The sequence below is a fragment of the Pimephales promelas genome, chromosome 25, assembly GCF_988280905.1.
Source record: "Pimephales promelas chromosome 25, fPimPro1.hap1.1, whole genome shotgun sequence".
NCBI lineage: Eukaryota > Metazoa > Chordata > Actinopteri > Cypriniformes > Leuciscidae > Pimephales > Pimephales promelas.
The window spans coordinates 8,417,412-8,437,715 of record NC_142793.1 but is presented as its reverse complement, the minus strand read 5'-3'; the positions used below and the strand labels follow the sequence as shown (position 1 = coordinate 8,437,715).

At 39.8% G+C, this 20,304-nt stretch overlaps 1 protein-coding gene across 1 annotated transcript in view; it reads left to right on the top strand.

The window, feature by feature from the left end:
* Positions 1–20,304, top strand: part of phrf1 (PHD and ring finger domains 1) — a 34,820-nt gene that overhangs the window by 5,674 nt on the left and 8,842 nt on the right. Inside the window, exons 5-13 of the mRNA XM_039663120.2 lie at positions 5,863–5,946; positions 6,394–6,524; positions 10,317–10,408; positions 10,509–10,666; positions 10,992–11,124; positions 13,853–13,971; positions 14,176–14,369; positions 14,459–14,581; positions 14,726–14,871. Coding sequence (XP_039519054.2) covers positions 5,863–5,946; positions 6,394–6,524; positions 10,317–10,408; positions 10,509–10,666; positions 10,992–11,124; positions 13,853–13,971; positions 14,176–14,369; positions 14,459–14,581; positions 14,726–14,871 — 1,180 coding nt within the window. The remainder of the gene's footprint in view (positions 1–5,862; positions 5,947–6,393; positions 6,525–10,316; positions 10,409–10,508; positions 10,667–10,991; positions 11,125–13,852; positions 13,972–14,175; positions 14,370–14,458; positions 14,582–14,725; positions 14,872–20,304) is intronic.

Below are 20,304 nucleotides of genomic sequence, written 5' to 3'. Positions count from 1 at the left end.
TTGAATCATTTCAAAGTAGTTTCTCGAACTGTACTAAAATGGCCCCCACAGTCACCTGGGGTCTCATTTATAAAGTGTGCGTACGCACAAAACGGGGCTGGAAACGTACGTACGCCAGTTTCCACGCAAAGTTTGTGATCTATAAAAAACAAACTTGACGGGAGATTGTGCGCACCATTAAGCAAACTTTGAGCCGTGCGTACGCACATTCAGGAGACAAAGGGAATTGGAGACCGAGCCAGCACGCGCGTTGGGCCGTTTAGTGAAACTGGCGCACATAATCTAACGGCAGATGAATCTTCATGAGTAGGCTAATAAATACAGTGCACGTTCTCAATAACAGTTTAAATAAATGAAAAAAATGATTGAAACTATGTTTTACTTCTGATAAACATTTAGATTAAATATGCTATTCTCGTTAATGAAGTTAAACGTAAAACTGGGAAGACAGTAACCGGGGCAGCAAGGGCCAGCAACCCAGACTGCAGCTTCCGTGAGGATGCACCCATAAACATGCTACGAAAACCCCTAATGATTCATACCCCCAGGGGTGCCCGAGAGGGGGGGAGAATGAGCACCCCAACAGGACGGACACACAGGTAACGACCAATGCTTATGGAGAAACGACAATGAGTGCAGTTTGCGTATGTGGCAAAGTCTGCAAGAACCGGCATGGCTTGAAGATCCACCAGGCTAAAATGAAATGCTTGATCGGGAAGCAAGTGGTGCAACGCACAGGTCCAATACCTGGTGAGACGCAGGAGGAGCCCGGCCCGGAGTCACCCCACAGTGCCCAGAACCTCCACGCACCACAAGCTCCACCCCATGTCAGACATTCCGAACACCGCCGGGTCAAGTGGCCTGCTGCCAACAAGGAGAGAGAGTGGCTCCAGTTCGATGAGGACCTGGACAAAATCCTTGAAGCTACCGTGAGGGGCAGTGTAGGCCAGAAGTTGCGGGCTCTGTCAGCATTGATCATCAGCATCGGAGCCGAAAGGTTTGGTATTAAGGAACAACAGCTGACCAGAGGTGTGGCAGAGCCAAACCGACGGGAAGTGAAGATCAGCCAGCTAAGGAGTGAGCTCAGACTGCTCGGGCGGCAGTTCAAGCAGGCTAGGGAGGAGGAAAAGGCTGGTCTGGAAGAACTCCGCCACACCCTAAGGAAAAGACTAACCACCCTCCGGCGAGCTGAGTGGCATAGGAGGAGGGGCAAAGAGAGAGCCAGGAAACGTGTCGCCTTCATTTCTAACCCTTTTGGATTTACGAAGAAGATCCTCGGGCAGAAAAAAAGTGGCCATCTTGCGTGCTCTGAAGAAGAGGTTAACAAGTACCTCAGCACCACCTACAGTGACAGTGCAAGAGACAAAGAGCTCGGGCCATGTAAAATGTTGATAACTCCGCCGGAACCCACCTCGGCGTTTAACACCAGGGAGCCAACTTTGAAGGAAGTTGAAGAAGTTGTCAAGGCTGCTAGAACGTGCTCCACACCAGGCCCGAGTGGAGTGCCGTACGTCGTCTATAAGAGGTGCCCCAGACTCTTGAAGACGTTATGGAAACTAATAAAGGTCATCTGGAGGAGGGGGAAGGTGGTGCAACAGTGGCGACATGCAGAGGGTGTCTGGATTCCGAAGGAGGAGAGCTCAAGTACCATCGAGCAGTTCAGAGTCATCTCGCTCCTCAGTGTTGAGGGCAAAATTTTCTTTAGTATTCTTGCCCGACGCCTGACGGAGTTCCTTCTGAGGAACAAGTACATCGATACCTCGGTGCAGAAGGGGGGAGTCCCAAAGATGCCAGGATGTATCGAGCATACAGGAGTTGTCACCCAGCTCTTACGTGAGGCACGTGAAGGCAAAGGGGATCTGGCAGTCCTCTGGCTCGACCTCGCCAATGCCTACGGGTCAATCCCTCATAGACTGGTAGAAGCCGCACTTGACCGATACCACGTCCCAGACAAGATTAAGAACCTCATACTGGATTACTATAATTCCTTCAGTCTAAGAGTCACCTCTGGAGCAGAAACCTCTGCATTTCATCGGCTTGGGAAGGGCATTATCACGGGATGTACTATTTCCGTGATATTGTTTTCTTTGGCGATGAATATGCTAGTGAAGTCTGCAGAGGTAGAGTGCAGAGGCCCACTCACCAAGTCAGGCATACGGCAGCCCCCCATCAGAGCATTTATGGATGACCTGACGGTGACCACAGCATCGGTTCCGGGGTGCAGATGGATTCTCCAAAGGCTCGAGCACCTCATCAAATGGGCTAGGATGGACTTTAAGCCAGCTAAGTCCAGGTCCCTGGTGGTAAAGAAAGGGAAGGTTACAGTCCAGTTCCGCTTTTCACTTGGAGACATCCAGATACCATCTGTCGGAGAAAAGCCAGTCAAGAGTCTGGGTAAGATCTACGACTGCACCCTGAAGGACACCGCAGCTCTCCAGACAACAACTAACCAGTTGGTAATCTGGCTGACGGCTGTGGACAAGTCAGGGCTGCCAGGTAAATTTAAAGCCTGGATCTACCAGCACGGCATCCTGCCCCGTCTGCTCTGGCCACTGCTGGTCTACGACGTGCCAATTACCATCGTCGAATGCTTTGCGAAGAAAGTCAGCTGTTTCCTGCGGAAGTGGCTAGGCCTACCACGAAGCCTCAGTGACATCGCCTTGTACGGGAGGAAGAACAACCTAAAATTGCCCTTCAGCAGTCTGAAGGAAGAATTTATGGTAACCCGATCAAGAGAGGTGCTACTGTATAGAGACTCCAGCGACGTCAAGGTCTCCTCGGCAGGCATAGAAGTCAGAACCGGCAGGAAGTGGAAGGCCCAAGAGGCAGTAGATCAGGCTGAGTCACGGCTGCGACATAGTGAGCTGGTGGGGGCAGTAGCATGGACGGGCAGGACTCGGGAACAATCCAAGACCTCGCTTTAACAAGGCCCAGGGAAAGGAAAGGAGACAGCTGATTCAAGAGGAGGTCCGAGCTGGGGTGGAAGAAATCCGCTGCAGCAGGTCAGTCGGGATGAGGCAGCAGGGAGCATGGACTCGATGGGAGCAGGCAGCAGACCGGAAAATATCGTGGACAGAATTGTGGAAGTCTGAGCCACACCGGATTAAATTCCTGGTTCAGTCTGTTTATGATGTCCTCCCCAGTCCATCCAATCTCTTCCGCTGAGGCCTAGCAGAGACACCACTGTGCCCACTCTGCCAGAGGGGAGGCTCACTGGAGCACATCTTGAGCTGCTGCTCAAAAGCACTGGGAGAGGGGCACTACCGTTGGCGCCACGACCAAGTACTGAGGGTCATTGCAGAGGTTATCAGCACTGAAATCGCATGCAGTAGATACCAGCGACCAGCAAGACAGAACATCGCCTTTGTTAAAGCTGGGGAGAAGCCACACCAGCGCCTGAAGCAATCAGGGGGGCTGCTGGCAACCGCACAGGACTGGCAGCTGAAGGTCGACCTTGGGAAACAGCTCAAATTCCCAGAAAACATCGCAGTGACCACACTCAGGCCAGACATTGTCCTGGTGTCAGAAATAACAAGGCAAGTGGTCCTGCTGGAGTTGACTGTGCCCTGGGAAGACCGGATGGAGGAGGCTTTTTTTGAGGAAGAGGGCCAAGTATGAGGAGCTGGCAGGTGAATGCCGAAGCAGGGGGTGGAGGACCCGATGTAATCCCATCGAGGTCGGGTGCAGAGGATTCGTCGGCCAGTCACTGATTAGGGCCCTCAAGATGCTTGGAGTGGAGGGACTGCACATCAGGAAAGCCGTCAAGAACATCACGGACGCCGCCGAAAAGGCGTCAAGATGGCTGTGGATCAAGCGGGGCGATCCATGGATCATACAAGCTACTCAGACACAAGCCAGGGTCTGATCAACCCTGGCTGGGTCACCTGGGCGAGGGTGTATGATGTTGTGAGACCCGAAACACCCAATGAACCCAGGATACATCACTGATGATGTGTCTGAGTTGCACCAGAGGTGTATTTCAATAACAAACACTTAAACTACATGAAATCATTACTGAGAAGTTAAAAAAAAAAATTCAATAAATAGAAATATATTTGTTGTGGATGCAATGCTTTTGAACATTTTCCCTCTGGCATGCAGTGTTTTAATGTTTTATCTAGAGATAATTGCTAATCATGATAATAGCAGATTGTCTGAGAAAATAGTTCCAAATAATCCACTACCATGTCTATCTGTTTCCATTAAAATACAAATTCATTAAAAATACTGGCCAGAGGAAAAGATTGAGAAAATCTTTATCTGAAATGTATTTGACATTATTTGATTTATTCATTCAAAAACAAGGCAAGGATATAGGCTACTTAAAAAAAAAAATATATATTGTGACATGGCACATCTGTATTTCATATTTTCCTAACGTCTTGAACCTTAACATGGTCTCACGTGGATGAATAATCACATGCAAATGATATGCAAGATATAAATATATATTATATTAAAGTCCCCGTGAACCGGAAGTTGCAAACGATTTTTCTCCAGTGCTGTGACGTATTTCCAAGTGAAACGGAATATTGAACAGAGGGCAGGGTTTTACTCTAGCGCTCCTCCTCTCCATCTCTCGCTCATAGCAAACTAACGGTTTGAGGGGAGTGGTTAAGCGTTTCCCCACCCAAACTGTGAAATCTACGTCATCAGAAAAAGAAACCGTTCCAGACCGTTCCAAACTTTTCAGATTTTGATTAAAGATTACTAGGGTAAAACATTTTTTTAATATATATTCACTTGCACGGATTAATTGTTCACCACAAGACTAGTAATATGCGCTAACAAAGTAAATAGGTTCAATTTTGATTTCACGGGGACTTTAAATATATATAATAATATATAATATGTGTATATTTAAAAAACCTACATGAGATATTGCTTTAAATACATTACCCTTATAAGAGGGTTTTTGCAACATGATGGAAATATTAATGTGTGTTAAACTAAATTGTTCAGGCACTAATTTGTAGTCTCTCATTAATTTACACAGTTGTGGTGTCCACTTGTTTAAGCAGCAATGGAGTTAAAACAGATCTGAGAGAAACTTCAAAAAGGAGCATTGAAAACATATTGTTAAACATTTAATTTCTTGTGTGTGTGTTCGGGAAACTACAGTGACAAACCATGACGCATAGCAATGGAGCTTAAGCAATAGACATTTATTGTCGTGAATAATAAAACAAACACTGACGTGTTAAAATGCATGCATAAGTTTATGAGCCAACGGACAGATATAGAAATAAATTATAAAAATGAAAAGGGCCTTAAGATAAAAGCTTTAGATAAATTATTTGAGCTGCAAATTATATCTTCACATTCATCTGAATTTGTCCTCTGACATCCTATGACATGCAATTCATCTAAATTTAAATGTTGAATATATGTCCACACATTTTATCATCAAACCTTAACTTTGTGGTGATTCAAGATGGACTTTGCTATAAAAACAACATCGTAAGATCCATTTAAGTTGGATCACTAATCATCCACATTAGCCACTGGTGCTTGGACCCCGATGATCATGTCAGAGATGCATAATTGATTTTTTTTTAATTAATTCGTTTAGATTTGTTTGTGTTTATATGTATTTTTTTGTTACCTTTTTTATAAATAATTTCTATTTCGGTGTTAATATAATTAATTAATTGTATAAGTTAATTTAAGTACATTGTTAAAAAAAATTACCTTAGCAACTAGTTGAAATAAAACAAGTTGTTTTTAAAGATTTTTTTTTTCTTTTGGTCAGTTAACATTTATTTTATTTGAAGTAACAAAACTGTTTTTAATGGTTTTAGTTAACCATAACCCTTGCTCATAAACAATAATGTCACATTTTAAATGTATTATTGTTTTCAGAATGCCAACTCCTGTCCTGTGGACCGAATAGTCTTTGAGAACATTTTCCTGAGAAAGTGTCATGGCGGAAAAGTAAAAAAAACAGTGAGTCCCACACCAGATCTGTCCTTCATGTTTGTTTTTATGACAACATTGTGTTTTACAGTAAATTCCAATTTTATGACAAGATTCTGTGATTCCATTCACGTTTTCTGCATTGAAAGAAATATATTGTCAATAATAAACCCAAATAAAAAATATTGATTTCTATCAGTTATTCATAGATGATATTACAAAATGGTTTCACAAATGTGAAAGTTGTGTGATTATTAGACCTGCTCACTGACCTCTGTAGATCAGTGTTTCAAATCGCTTATAATGTAAATATTTCTTGTGTATTATGAGTTTCCCCCTTTCTAAATATAACTTTTCTCTGTCATTCTTGTGCTTGGGCATCGTAATGACGATTTTTCTGACTCCACTTGAAGTTGAACATACCAAATATCAGCCTTAGTTAAGCAGATCGGAGAGCATTAGTTTGTGTGTGCTTAGATTGCAGTTAAGAAGCCTGTAAAACCTGAGGAGGAACAGGTGGAGCTGGACTTGGATCAGACAAGCTGTGAGGTCTGCGGGGGTCGAGACCGTGAAGATCGCCTGCTGCTGTGTGATGGCTGTGATGCTGGGTAAGAAATGAATTGTGTACTTGGGTACTGTATATAGATGAACATAAAATAAATATATAAATTCACTATAGTACTACATACTGAGACACTCATTTGGGCAAAGAGCACCAATGACTTGTGGACTTTTAGCGTTTTTTGCCATGGTTATTTTTTGTTCATAATCAACTTTATAGACTTCCTGGAGTGTGTAATGTAAATTAATCAGGTTGAGTGTTTTTATTTAAATTGATAATAAAAACACTCAATAAGATTGGCTTAGGTCTAGTACAGTGGTGGGCAAATGTGTGCCTCGAGATCCACTTTAATTCCTGCAGAGTTTAGCTCCAGCCCTAATCAAACACACCTGAACGAGCTCATTAAGGTTTTCAGGAACACTAGCTAATAAGCAGGTGAGTCTTTTACCTTTTGTAAATGAGACGTATCAGAGTTTTTAATCTATTAATTCAGAAGATTGTTTCTGATTTACAAAAGGATCAGTTTGCCCCAGTTATCTGTATAAAAGTATTAAATAATTTCCTTATTCATTAGGGGTGTAACGATTTTCGAACCGAACCGAAAAACCATGATACTGAACTCACGCCCGCCCCGCCCCCTGCTACCCTGGCCCTGCTCAACCTGGCTCAATGGACCTCATGTCTCATGTGTACAGTACACGAATTCAGTTTTCTAGTCTAACCACCATTAACACCAAATAACAAGCTCTGTGTTTTGTTACTTTCGATAATAAGCAAGGTGTAATCTTTCGAATTCTGTCTAGTTGATCACGAAATTCAAACAATAAATGGCGTTTTGGCGCTCTTTGATGTGGCTTGACAGATCGCTGTAGGCATACTAGGCTCTTCATCTCAAGCGGCAGTGCGGCGCGTGAGTAAACGCGATCATCTCTTCCTCAGTTACAGAATGGACACCTGAAGGTATGTTGAAAGATACAGCATACTTACTGAAAGGCATCATAACTCGTGTAATCGCTCAGTCAGTGTTTCAGCAGCGGAAAGACGTCAATAAAACAGCATAGCTTGTCACTAGCATTATATTTACCTCAACAGGCAAGTGATTCAGTGTCCACAACTTTGGTTCCAATAGAGATCTTCGCCCGTGACGTCACGACGCGGTTACATGTGCTCTGGTTGGCAGAAAAGTAATGGCCCTTTGCCGCACAGTATTATAAAGTCATAATTCAACCCAAAGATTGGGTACTGTACAGTCAGTGTATCATCTGTGTACACACCCTTATAGATTAAGGGCAAATTATTGTATTTTCTTTGATACATTTTTACATATATGTTGACCAATGTTATATATCAGAGGTAAGATGATTTTGATTCAAAATTTTACTCTAGTTGTAACAAATTTACCAGTTATCCAGTTAACACAAGTAATATTCGTAATTATGACTTAGGCATCTAAAGATTTGTACGCCTTCATTGACTCTCTGATAAACATAGATGGCGTGTCGATGAGATACAGGTAGATGTCGCCGAATGTCAAATCTGGCCATGTGTTCAGGCTTTTGCTCCAATTCTCACTCAGGCGATATGGATCAGGCATAGAACATGAACCCTGGTTATATAAAAGCTTTACCTTATATCTCCTTTTAGCTTTTTCGTACAAAGAATTATCGTTTTGCTGACAGAACACATAGACTGCTGCGTATGTTTTGGTTCTTTCTGCCAACCAGTTCGCGCCCACACCCATTTCGTGACGTCACATATGACGCTGGCGAACATCCCTATAAATGAACTCTTGCACTAAATAAATACACTATGTTAGCCTGTATATTATATTTTACTTAACCTGGTAATGATATTGATTATTGATTATTTAATGTATGTTAAAAATATCTTTTAATGAAAATGACAACTGTGTAAATTATTAGAGTAAAAACACAAGTTAATGTAAAAACTGCCTTATGTTCAGTTTACATGTTTTGATACAATGTGTTGTGTGTTGATTATTATATCTAAAAAATAAATAGCATCTGAATTTAGGTTAAAAGTCCAGGCTACAACCTTAATCCTTGTGAATTGTTTAATTGTAATTGAATTAATTTAAAGACAAAGACCTTTTTTTTTCTATTATTAAACCACTTTAAAAAAAGCCATTTTAGCTTTTTAAACCGAACCGAATCGAACCGAGACGTCAAAACCGTGGGAAAACCGAACCGTCAGTTTTGTGTATTGTTACACCCCTATTATTCATTGATCACAAATGACTGATTAGTCCTCTTGGCCAGTGCAGAGGTACATGTGCCAACTGCTTATTTGTTACTTAAGCTTTGTTTTGGATTTGAATAATGACACTGTATATTTTCAAATCATTGTTTATATAAAGTTTGTCAGTGTTGTTTTAAAATCGGAAAAAGGGATTTAAGGTTTCAGGAATAGTCAAAAAATGGTATCAAATGAAAAGTCACCCTATTTTCCAAATGCTTGTTATTGATCTTATTGTGAAGAAATCATTTGTGCATGTTTTATTTTTCAAACTTTTTTTTCTTTTATTAATATTTCGAAATTAAAAATGTGTGTAACTCACTCTTCCAATTAAGAGGTCAGGCTTCTCTATGGTGATGTATGCTGGCTGATCCAGTCATGTGGTCCACTTAAAACTCCACCCCTGCTTCAACCTGGGGCACGTTAAAGTTCAAAACGGTGCGCAACGTTTTGCTATGGTTTCCGGGTTGAATGTCATGTTTCCTGGAAATGGCGTGCACCGGTGTGCAACGGGGTTTGAGATACGTTTTCTCTTGTTTGGTGGGTGTGTCAGAACTGCAGTCCAATCAGCAGCAACATGTATATACTGTAAAGCATGCGGTATTAAAGTGAACTCGCACAATGGGTTCGAGGAAAGTCATTTACAAATGTGTTCGATGCAGCTCGCTATACACAACAACTGAGGATGTTAGAAGACATGTTTGTCGTAAGTTTTATTGTAAAAATATAGGATATATCAACATAATAATCTAGTTGTTTATATTTTTAGCTTCATTACAAGTGTATGGCATATAGTATAGAAATAAAAAATGTAGGTAATTAGGTGCTTTTCCTAAAAGTGAGAAAGAAAATACAGGGTATTAAAACAGTATGAACTACAAATAAATTCAGTATGTGAGGCTAAATAGATGTGTTTTAGTCTGAATTAGGTAAGATGTGTGCTTCCATTTCAGTTTCCACAAATCCCTTCACTCGATTGGGATGTTCTCTTGTTTTCTGGGCAGCAAGTGCAGTAACTGTAACATCGGGCATATTTTCTAGTATTAAACACATTTATACCGACTTCATCAGGCTCCGAAAATTATTCACAAAGAATGGCCTTCTCAGCTGCCATAGTTGCAACTCTTGTGTCATCAGAACAGTGTGTTCAACGCACCACCGTTTCTGTTTAAAAAACGTTGTGCAACGTTTTGCCGGGGCTGAACGCAGCCCTGCTTTCAGATCTGCCTTCAACCAATCAACAACCAACATTTTTTCTTTTTTCGAAAATCTGTTTTCTGAAATTTGCCACGATACAGAAGAAAAGATCTGTCGCTACTTCAGCTTCATTCAAATTATAATAATGATAATGATTATAATAGTAATATAATATATAAAATGCTCAAGAATTGCAAAAATAGGTGTTTTCCTCTTTATAGATTTTCCTTCCACTATATTTGAACACATTTAGGGTGTTTGACTGGATGAACTTGTGTTTGTTGTTAAGTACTTTATTAGCCCCACCTATTTACAGGGACGCCGTTTTATTGGTTAATTTCCATTTGACTACTTACTCTATATCATTCTCCCTTTTGTATGGAAGGTACCACATGGAATGTCTCACGCCACCTTTGGATTCGGTTCCTGTGGAGGAATGGTTTTGCCCAGAGTGCGTCGCCAGCAACCGCACGTCAGGTCATCTTTCATTTCTCACAACTACTTGTTACATTAACATTACATTAAGATTTGTTACATATTTGTAGTAATAACCATCATTTTCATCTAATTATTTTAGGTTCTGAACACATTAGTGAGGAGGAGAGCAGCTCTCTCCCCACCACCAGCCGTTCCCGGGCCAGACCGACCCGAGCGATCGCACGGACCCAGCAGAGCGAACGAGTTCGGGCCAACGTCAACAGACATCGCATCACACAGGCACGCACAGCAGCACAGGTTTGCATGATGCTTTTGCTTTGCTCTCTAATCACAAGTGTGTAACAGTGGCTGAGATGTGTGTGTCACTGGGATGATGAAGCAGGTCTAACTGGTTTGTTTAATCCTAAAATAACCGGATAATTTGGATGTTCACATTGTTTTGTTGAAATGCAAGGGAATGGGATTCTTAAAATGCTGGAAGCATGAACAACAAAAAAATTAATATCACTTACTTTTGCTCATGGTTGGGTTTCGTGATTGAACAAACTCTTCTTTGGGAATGTTTTTTGCAGTGCTGTTGTGAGATGAGTGAGTGCTTGATTTGTGTGGTATTGTGTGTTAGCTTACTCCCAGATACATGATGCAGTCCACGTGGTTGGATGAGACCATCAATGCTGTAGTGGCTGGACTCAGCACAGCCGTGTATGTACGAGACTTGACGCCTCACTCCAGAACCCGCCGGAGGAGAAAGACAGGTGAGACAAATGGCGCTTTTCCACTACACAGTACCAGCTCGACTCGACTCGGCTCACCTTTGTTTGGTTTTCCACTGTGTAAAAGTTTTTGGGTACTTTTTTTGTGTCATTTCCGGTGAGGTTCTGAGCGAGCTGAACTGAGGCGATACTAAAATGTCACGTGAAAACATTGCCAACTGCTGATTGGTCAGAGAGAATCGTCACCATTCACTGTGTCATTACACAAATATTTTATTACAGAATAACCCCGCCATTTTGAAATAGTTTGGCCAGAGACAGTTACTAAACTAACTATTATTATAATGGCAACTTGGAAGAATAAGCCGTGGTCAAACGAGGAGGTGCAGACTTTTCTTTTGTTTGGTGGCCGAAGAGAGGATCCAGCGAGAGCTTCATGGGGCAACGAGGAACGAAAGGCGTCGCTATGACGACCAGGAACTATTTGTGGCGGTACTGTCTGCAATGGAAAACGGAACGAAAAGCGAGCTGAGCCGAGCCGAGTCGAGCTGGTACTGATAATGGAAAAGCGCCAATGTAGACCAACTGTTTACACCTGGTATTAAGATTTGTTTAGGTAAATGTCAAATATGAAAATACTCCAAAAATCTTAAAAAATATACATAAAAAATATTTATTGGATTAAATACAGTAATATTGTGGAATATTACAAATTCAAATAACTGTTTTCTATTGTAATATTATTTTAAAATGTGATCAATGCTGAATTTTCAGCATCATTACTCCAGTCTTCAGCGTCATATGATCCTTCAGAAATTATTCTAATATGATGATTTGGTGTTCAAGAAGAAATTCTTATCCGTGTTGAAAACAGTTTTGCTGCTTTAAGTCCCCCTGTAGTCAATACTTTTATCTTTGATCACCAAAATTACATTTTTATATTTTTTTTTCATGTGGAAGATTCTTCTTCATGCCTTAAAATAGCTTGAATGTAACTACACCGATGCTTCATTTAGTACACGCGGATCCATTAATATGCAAATTAGCCCCGCCTCCATTCACTCACACCAGTTCAGAGATCCACTCGGTCAACTTACTGAGGTAAACTCTGCACAATGGTATCACTCTTTTCAACGTCAGACACATAACGGGAATTAATATGATTAGCTTTTGGATTGACTAGATCATCAAACAGCTAATGTGTTTCTTACACAAACCATGTTCCTGTTCGCCATCTCAGAGTTAGACAGCTGCCTTCTAACAATCAGTGTCATGAACAACAATTAAAAACACCATATAGACATGTAAACAACATTAAAACTTGATTTTCACCACAGAGTGACTTAATATATTTGTGGAAGCATTTTTTTTTAACGTTTTTTGATGAATAAAAAGTTCAAAAGAACAATATTATAAAGGTCTTTACTGTCACTTTTGATACATTTAATGCATTCTAGCTGAATAAAAGTATTTCTTTCTTTCAAAGAAAAATAATTACCCTGAACTTTTGAACAGCAGTGTTGAAATCAGAGACTAGGGCTGGGCGATATGGCCAAAAAATCATATCTCGATATTTTTTGGTCAAATGGCGATATACGATATATATCTCGGTACTTTCTACGTTTTCTATTTAGATAAAGAAAATCTTTATATTAAAATATATATATATATATATATATATATATATATATATATATATATATATATATATATACATATACAGTATATTCACATTCGGCCCAATGATATCCTACAAACAATGTTGATATTGAAGGATATGGAAACAAATATAATATAGGCTATGCAATATATTATGTGCAAAAAGCTTTTGTTTTTATATTGACTAAAAGCTAAACTAAAAATGAAAATAAAAACAAAAAAAAAAGCACAAACTAATTATATTAGCCTGCATTTGATTACCCCATTATAATCACTTTCACTTTCATTAAAAATATATACTTGTAGGTTTAAAATTCCACATATGGCACATTTATTTTCTCCAACAACAAATATTTTAGCAATATGTTTATTTTAGTCAGAATTATTGCGTACTACGTAGTACTATTCACGCGCATGCGCGCGCCGGCGCTCGTTCAAGGAAGCATGAATTTTAGCGGAGATTCACTTGCAGAAGCTCGTCCTCTTCTGACATGGACATATTTGTTGTGAAATGGACATATTTGCTTTACTTTCTAACATTTACAGATGGAGAATATAACTGTGAAATGTAAGTTGAGCACTGAGGAAAGCACCACATCTCAAACGCATTAAACAGCGCAAGTATATCTGTCAGTCAGCAACAGTGTCTGTCAGAGCATTTGACAGGGCGGCAAGCTGCCTTAAACTTGTAAACTATATCAAAGTGATTTTGACGCAATTAATATAAGCTTGTGTCATGTTTAGGACAAATTGTACTACGTAGCCTAGCTACTTTCACTGCAGCAGCTCACACTGCAACCTCCGCTATTTTTCAGATGTGCTCATATCAAACTACTGTATCGATATAAACGGTATTGCCTCATTCCATATCGTTTCAAAAAATATAACGATACATCGTACATATTCGATATATCGCCCAGCCCTATCAGAGACCCTACTCTAAAATAACACATGGTTTACAGAAGACTCTTTTGAGATGCGTGTCATTGGTTAATCTGAAAATGGCCATTGGTTAATCTGAAATGGATCATAGTACTATGTATAATCAGTGTTTTGGTTTTCATTAACCTGGATGTGATTCTGTCTGATCTAAATGGGATTCTCTTACCAGTTAGAAGAAGGAAAACCAAAAGCAAATCCTCAGCAATCTCTGGGGGGAAAACAAAAAAAGGCATGGGAGTGAAGAGACCGAAACGCAGAGGGAGCAAAACAAAATTTAGAAGAAAACTGGTAAGTTCTTGGCAGATGTGGAACCACAGCATTTTTACAGTTTTTGTTCTTTATTTTTTGGTTTTTGAAAGCAAATCATTTATAAATGATTTTCTGATTAAAAGTATTGCTTTACTGTACCTCTTCTATGCAAGAACGCGTGAAAGTTTGCAATTTTATATCTGGCAAGAAAGTGTTAAAATCAAAACTGTTTTGTCGCTTCAGGTCAAAAAGAAGGAAACTAATTCCAGAGGTCGTATTGCACGGAGTTTAGGGATTAAGAAGCCCAAGGCTGGTTCCATTATTCCCTCAGTTTATCGGCCTTCAGAGTACAGTTTAGGAAGTATGCGGGCAGAAATTGGCGCAGCCTCCCTCTCTGTGTACGGAGATCCCTTTGACCTAGACCCCATTGATGATAGGTGAAGTTCTATTGGTTTTATATTTGGCAACTCTTTTTAAGTAGTGAGTGCTTGAGTGTCTAAGTTAATCTTCCAATTTATCTTGTTAGGGAGGATGAAAATCAAGTTCCAACACCATCCTCTCTTCTGGAAGCTAAACGCCGTGGCCTCTCCCGCTCTGCCTTGCGGTCCCATCAGCCTGTGGCCAGACCCATATCTGCCGGCCTCTCCAGGTAACTACTAGAGGGGGGGAATCACTCTTTATGGTCACGATGGAGGAAACAGATGATTTCTACTTCAAGGTGATGAAAATCACAATGAAAATATGTTTGAGGATTAAATGGGTGTTTAAATCCTGGTTGTGTGGTGGTTTCCAGGCAAGGTGTGAGTGTCCCACATGAGGGAGATGTTGCCCCTGTATCAGACCTGCTGGGGAGTATCCTCAGTGGTCAGAGCATGCTCCTCATGGACAGTTCTGATGTGGTCATCAACAGAGATGGTTCCCTCAAAGCAACCAAACCCGGTAAGTCATGCTTTGGAGACATTGGGTGCTTTCACAATGGCGGTTTAGTTCAAAACGGGATACTGTTCGCGTGAAAAAATGGGAAAGCTGTCATGCGTACCCGGTAGCGCACCAGGATACCGAACCCGAGACGACATGTAGGAGGTGGACTGAGTTCTGATGAACTGGAACGGTGGTGCGATTCTCTTGATATGCGTTCTATGTTTAATGCTTGAGAACAAAGTCACGTTATGTTATATTTACTTGAAAAGCCATTCATTGTCCAAAAACTCGTTTTAGTCAGCTAGAAAAATAAACTTAGAGAGGAGCATTTTGAGAAATATATGAACTCTATTCCATATTCATTATATTTTTATTGTTCTTCAATATTTAAGGTTTGAATAAATTCTTCATGTGACAGCCAATTGAATGTTTATACATAAAAAAAACAGTGTAGAAACATAATTGTCATTCAAAATGTAAAATTATAACTAGGGCTGTCAAACGATTAATCGCGATTAATCGCATCCAAAATAAAAGTTTGTGTTTACATAATGTTTATGGATGCACTGTGTATAATTATTTTATATATATATAAATACACACACGTTTGTATTTTAAGAAATATTTTCATGTATACTGTATATAGATTTATATATAATTTATATTTTATATATAAATGTAAATATTTTACATATAAATTTTTATTATTCGTGCGATTAATCGTTTGACAGCCCTAATTATAACGTTATTAGTATATTATTATTATTATTATAAAAACGTATAATTTAAAAGTAAGTAGCCTACATTAGGGGTGGCACGGTTCACGAAACCGACGGTTCGGTTTGTATCACGGTTTTAGGGTCACGTTTTTCGGTTCTGTACGGTTCTTGTTATTTTTTTCTTTTAATCTTTAACACTCCAGAAATGTACTTCAGCATGTGATATATAGCTTAATTATCCACACTACAGTATAAAAAAATGATATTCATGCAATCATGCACAAACTGAATTTGACTCTTTGACTTTAAGCACATTTTGGGACTATCTCAGAGGAAAGCTAGGTGAGATTTTGACACAGCAGGAGAGAAGACATTGACATGCTTTTCGTTTATTTGGCAAAAAAAGGAGAATGTTTATCACTATGTCTACAAGAACTTGTGCATTTTTTTTTTCACACAAATCTTATTTTACACAAAGAAATTAACTTGCATTTATCAACTGCCAACTTTTGTAGCTCTTACAAAAATTCTATCTTTTAAAAGAAAAAAAGAGGAACTCTTAAAACACTGTCTTTTATGAATAAGTCAATATACATGAAACCTCATTGCCTATAATAAGCTATAGCAATAGCAAAGGCCATAAACATAAAGTTAAACATAAGTTCAACCTCAACACAAAAGACAGTAGGCGTTTCTCAATGTCAAGGAAGGATCCTCGGAAGCCGGAATTTCGAGGATGCTACGTCATCGACGTCCGTCGGAGGACTGTTCCAATGTCAAGGATCCTCAGAATTTCAACCAAGGACTGAGTCCTTCGTTCGGAAAATATCCCATACACAGGAAAGGATGCATATGTGTAGCTTAAATCACCCACAATCCTATGCGCAGCTTTGCTATCTTGTTCAAAAAATAAAAAAATGTCGACCGTTAGCGGAGTCGGAGTGATAACGGCAATATGCTTTCAAATGTAAGCAAGTATAATTTCAGTTTAGCCATTTATTTAATGTTTGTTAAACTATTTCACATATCGGCTCAAATTTGCTTAGGGGATTTAAAGCTGTTCCCTTTTACTGGTGATTAACTTTTTAATTTTTACTTCATAGCCTTTTTTGTTTTAACAGCTAACGTTAGATCATGTTGCTATGGAGGTAGTTCTGTTAACTCCGGTAATATAATCGTTTTTGAATGAATAAACTCATTTTTAAATCAATATTTTGTGTCAAATTATTGATTTATTTGGTAGGTAGCCATGTTATAAGTGGGAAAATGTATAGCGAGGCGGTTGTTACAGCGAATACAACCGGCTGATCAAGACCCCTCTGCTTTAGAGTTTGCGGGGTTGTATTCACTATAACAACCGCCTGGTTATACATTATCCCTTTATTTATTTATTTCTATGAGGACTGACAAGACAAAATAAGGACTGTCAAGTGTATTTAAACAGTGCAGTACACCAGCACAATGATTTTTGCAGCGCCGAAGCGGACCTTTCACTGATGTAATGACGCAATGACGTGCACTTGCTAGCCTGTTCCATTTACATGTTCTCCGAAAGCTAAAGAGGACCCTTGCCTAGCCTCTGAAGGAAATGACTTGGAAGGACCCGTCCTGCCAAGGAAGTATCCTTGACATTGAGAAACACCTAGTATCAACAATGCTTCTATTCCCAGAGAGTGAGGGTACTTTTTTTTCACTTGAAATTAAAGTGCAGGATTTGGAAACATTTGACTGAAGCTGTTATCTAAACATAAAGTGCCACTGTAGCGTTATATTAAAATATCATAACATGAAATCCAAAATGTCCCCACACACCGGACTTATAGACTTATACGACGCTGGCGCATCCTCCAACTCCCTCATCTGTCCCACTTGCCATTTCTCCGCGTGCCGTGACCTGCAGCGCTCCATACTCCACTTTAACTGGCTTGTTTACTAACTTGAACCGGCACTGCACAGAGCGATCGGTAATGACATCAAATACCGCGAAAGTGATTGAAAAGCATACAGAGCCGCCGCTCTCGCACTAGTTTGATGTTATTCACCGGTCGCTCTGTGCAGCGCCGGTCCAAGTCGAACAAGCATATGTCGCGAGAAAAGAAAACGCACGTCACATACGTAGAGCTGTCGCGGTTATGGAATTTTCCTTGCGGTAATGTTGAGTGGCTCAATAGCGCGATATGCGGTATTACCGCCATTTATTTATTTATTTAATTTATATGTATTTGTTGCTATATAAATAAAGTTTACGATGTGGACAAAAACGAGGACATTTTCAGTAACCAATGTAACCGAAACTAAACAGCGTCTACAGTATATAATATGCGCATTGAAAGCTGAATATCACGGTTGCTGCGGTTACGTGCAATCCTCTGCGGTTGACATGTCAGAAGCGCGGTACTACAATATTGCGGTTACCGCGACAGCCCTACACATACGGTACGTGGCTGCATTGCGCATGCGTCGAACCGTGAGACGCACACACGCTCAACCGAGACAAGCGTTTTTTCATGTACCGTGCCACCCCTAGCCTACATCATTTAATTTTATCCTTTAATATGATAGTAATATACCAATTGGGTTCCCTGTATAGTTGATAGCATTATATTAGCCTTTGGGATAACTTGGGTATATTTTACATCTATTAGCATTATATTAGCCTTTGGGATAACTTGGGTATATTTTACATCTATAGCATTATATTAGCCTTTGGGATAACTTGGGTATATTTTACATCTATAGCATTATATTAGCCTTTGGGATAACTTGGGTATATTTTACATCTATATGAATGTTGATTAATCTTCACTGTCCCTTTAAAAAAAAAAATCCTTGAGGAAATTAGCTGTGTACTAGCCTGGGTTTCCCAATACTGCCTTTGCTTAGCGCGATTTTATTCACATGGCTATGTAGTCTGGATAGATACCATGGACCAAATTTTCGCCTCATCTAGGGAACCAATCACAGAACGGGGAGGGAGCAGCAAGATGATGACAATGTCTATGCAACACACCGAAGCAGTTTATTTATACCTATGAATCAAACATGGCAGCAGGCGCGAAGTTACTTTTTGATGCAGCCTTGGATATTGTAGTTTAGAACGCAAATAAATCTCTGACCCATCGTCCTCTTCCTCGTCTAATTTCTTTCGCTCTACATACGTTATCTGGTATAATTTAAACGATTGGCTATGAGCTACGTACAGGCACTTTTGAAAGACATTTCTAGCACCCAATAAACGGCTCTGGACATTCGTAAACCACGCCTCAAATACAAGAAAATGAACATGTGGTTCCCAGATACGTCGGTCTTACGTCAGCCAGGCTAGCAATGTACCTGATAGGTCCCAGCCGGTATTTGTATTTGTTGAGGGGGAAAAAGTATTTGTATTTGAGTAAAATTCAAAATAGGCGTAAAAATCCATTTTTTTGTGTTACTATTCTAATTTACTTTATAGTGTAAGGATTCTTTAATTATATCCATTATAATAATTGTGGATGATATGCAACATTGGTTGATGTTTTTTCTATAAACCCAGCAATGAACATGACAGGGAACGTCATTTAAAAGAAAATAACATAACAGTCTAATTACCTCATCCATGGTTAAAACAAGAACTAATAAAATACAATTGTGAACATTATGAACCCCACCACCACCTGTCCATGTTGGAGGACGCTTAACAGACAGAATAAGTAAGTGATAATGTATAGCGAGGCGGAGGGGTCTTGAATCAGCCTGAAGGGTTTGTATTCGCTATAACAACCGCCTCGCTATACATAACCCCGCTTATTACATGGCTACCTACCAAATAAATAAATCATTTGACTCAAAATATTGATTTAAAAAGGAGTTTATTGATTTAAAAATTATTGTATTGCTCCCGCTAAAAAATAGTCTGTTCCGTCTCAACGTTTAGAATCCATGGCAACGCTCTGTTTTTCATGGCAACGGTGTGTTCTTAAAGGGATAGTTCACTTTGAAATTAATTTTTGATATGTTTTAGCTTACCTCAAGGGCATCCAAGATGTAGGTGTCTTTGTTTCCACAGTATTTTCAATTTTGACATTTTTCAGTCAAACCGTTGTTGTCTATCAGTCATACACTGGAGGCTAAGGGGGTCCACCAAAAAGCATGCACAGAGAAGTCAAAATTAAACATGATTTAATGACTCGTAAATGTAAGTACACATTGATCGCTGAAGACACGAAACGAGCGGTTTTTGTGAGAAAACGAACAGTATTTATATCGTTTTTACCTCGTGTAATCCAAGTATCTGAATCAGTTGTTCAATGTCCAACTGAACCGAACCGAATCAGTTCACTGTTACGCCGGAAGTGATCGATTGCGTGTGACGTCACTCAATATTTACACGGAGATTTCGGAAATTTTACCTTTTACTTAACATAATTAGATATACCGAAATCGTCTTCCATTGCGGTTTCCCGTATATCTAAATATGTTTAGTGAAAGGTAAAACTTTTAAGGTAAAAGGTAAAACCGAAATCTCTGTATAAACAAAGAGTGACGTAGGCGCGCAAGCGATCACTTCCAGCGAATGCGCAGACCGAAGCGCCCGTGCCGTCAGATCATTTTGTCATGGCTATGATTACAAGAGGTAAAACGATATAAATACTGTTCGTTTTCTCACACAAACCGCTCGTTTCGTGTCTTAGGCCATCAATGTGTACTTACATGTACGAGTCATTAAATCATGTTTAATTTTGACTTCTCT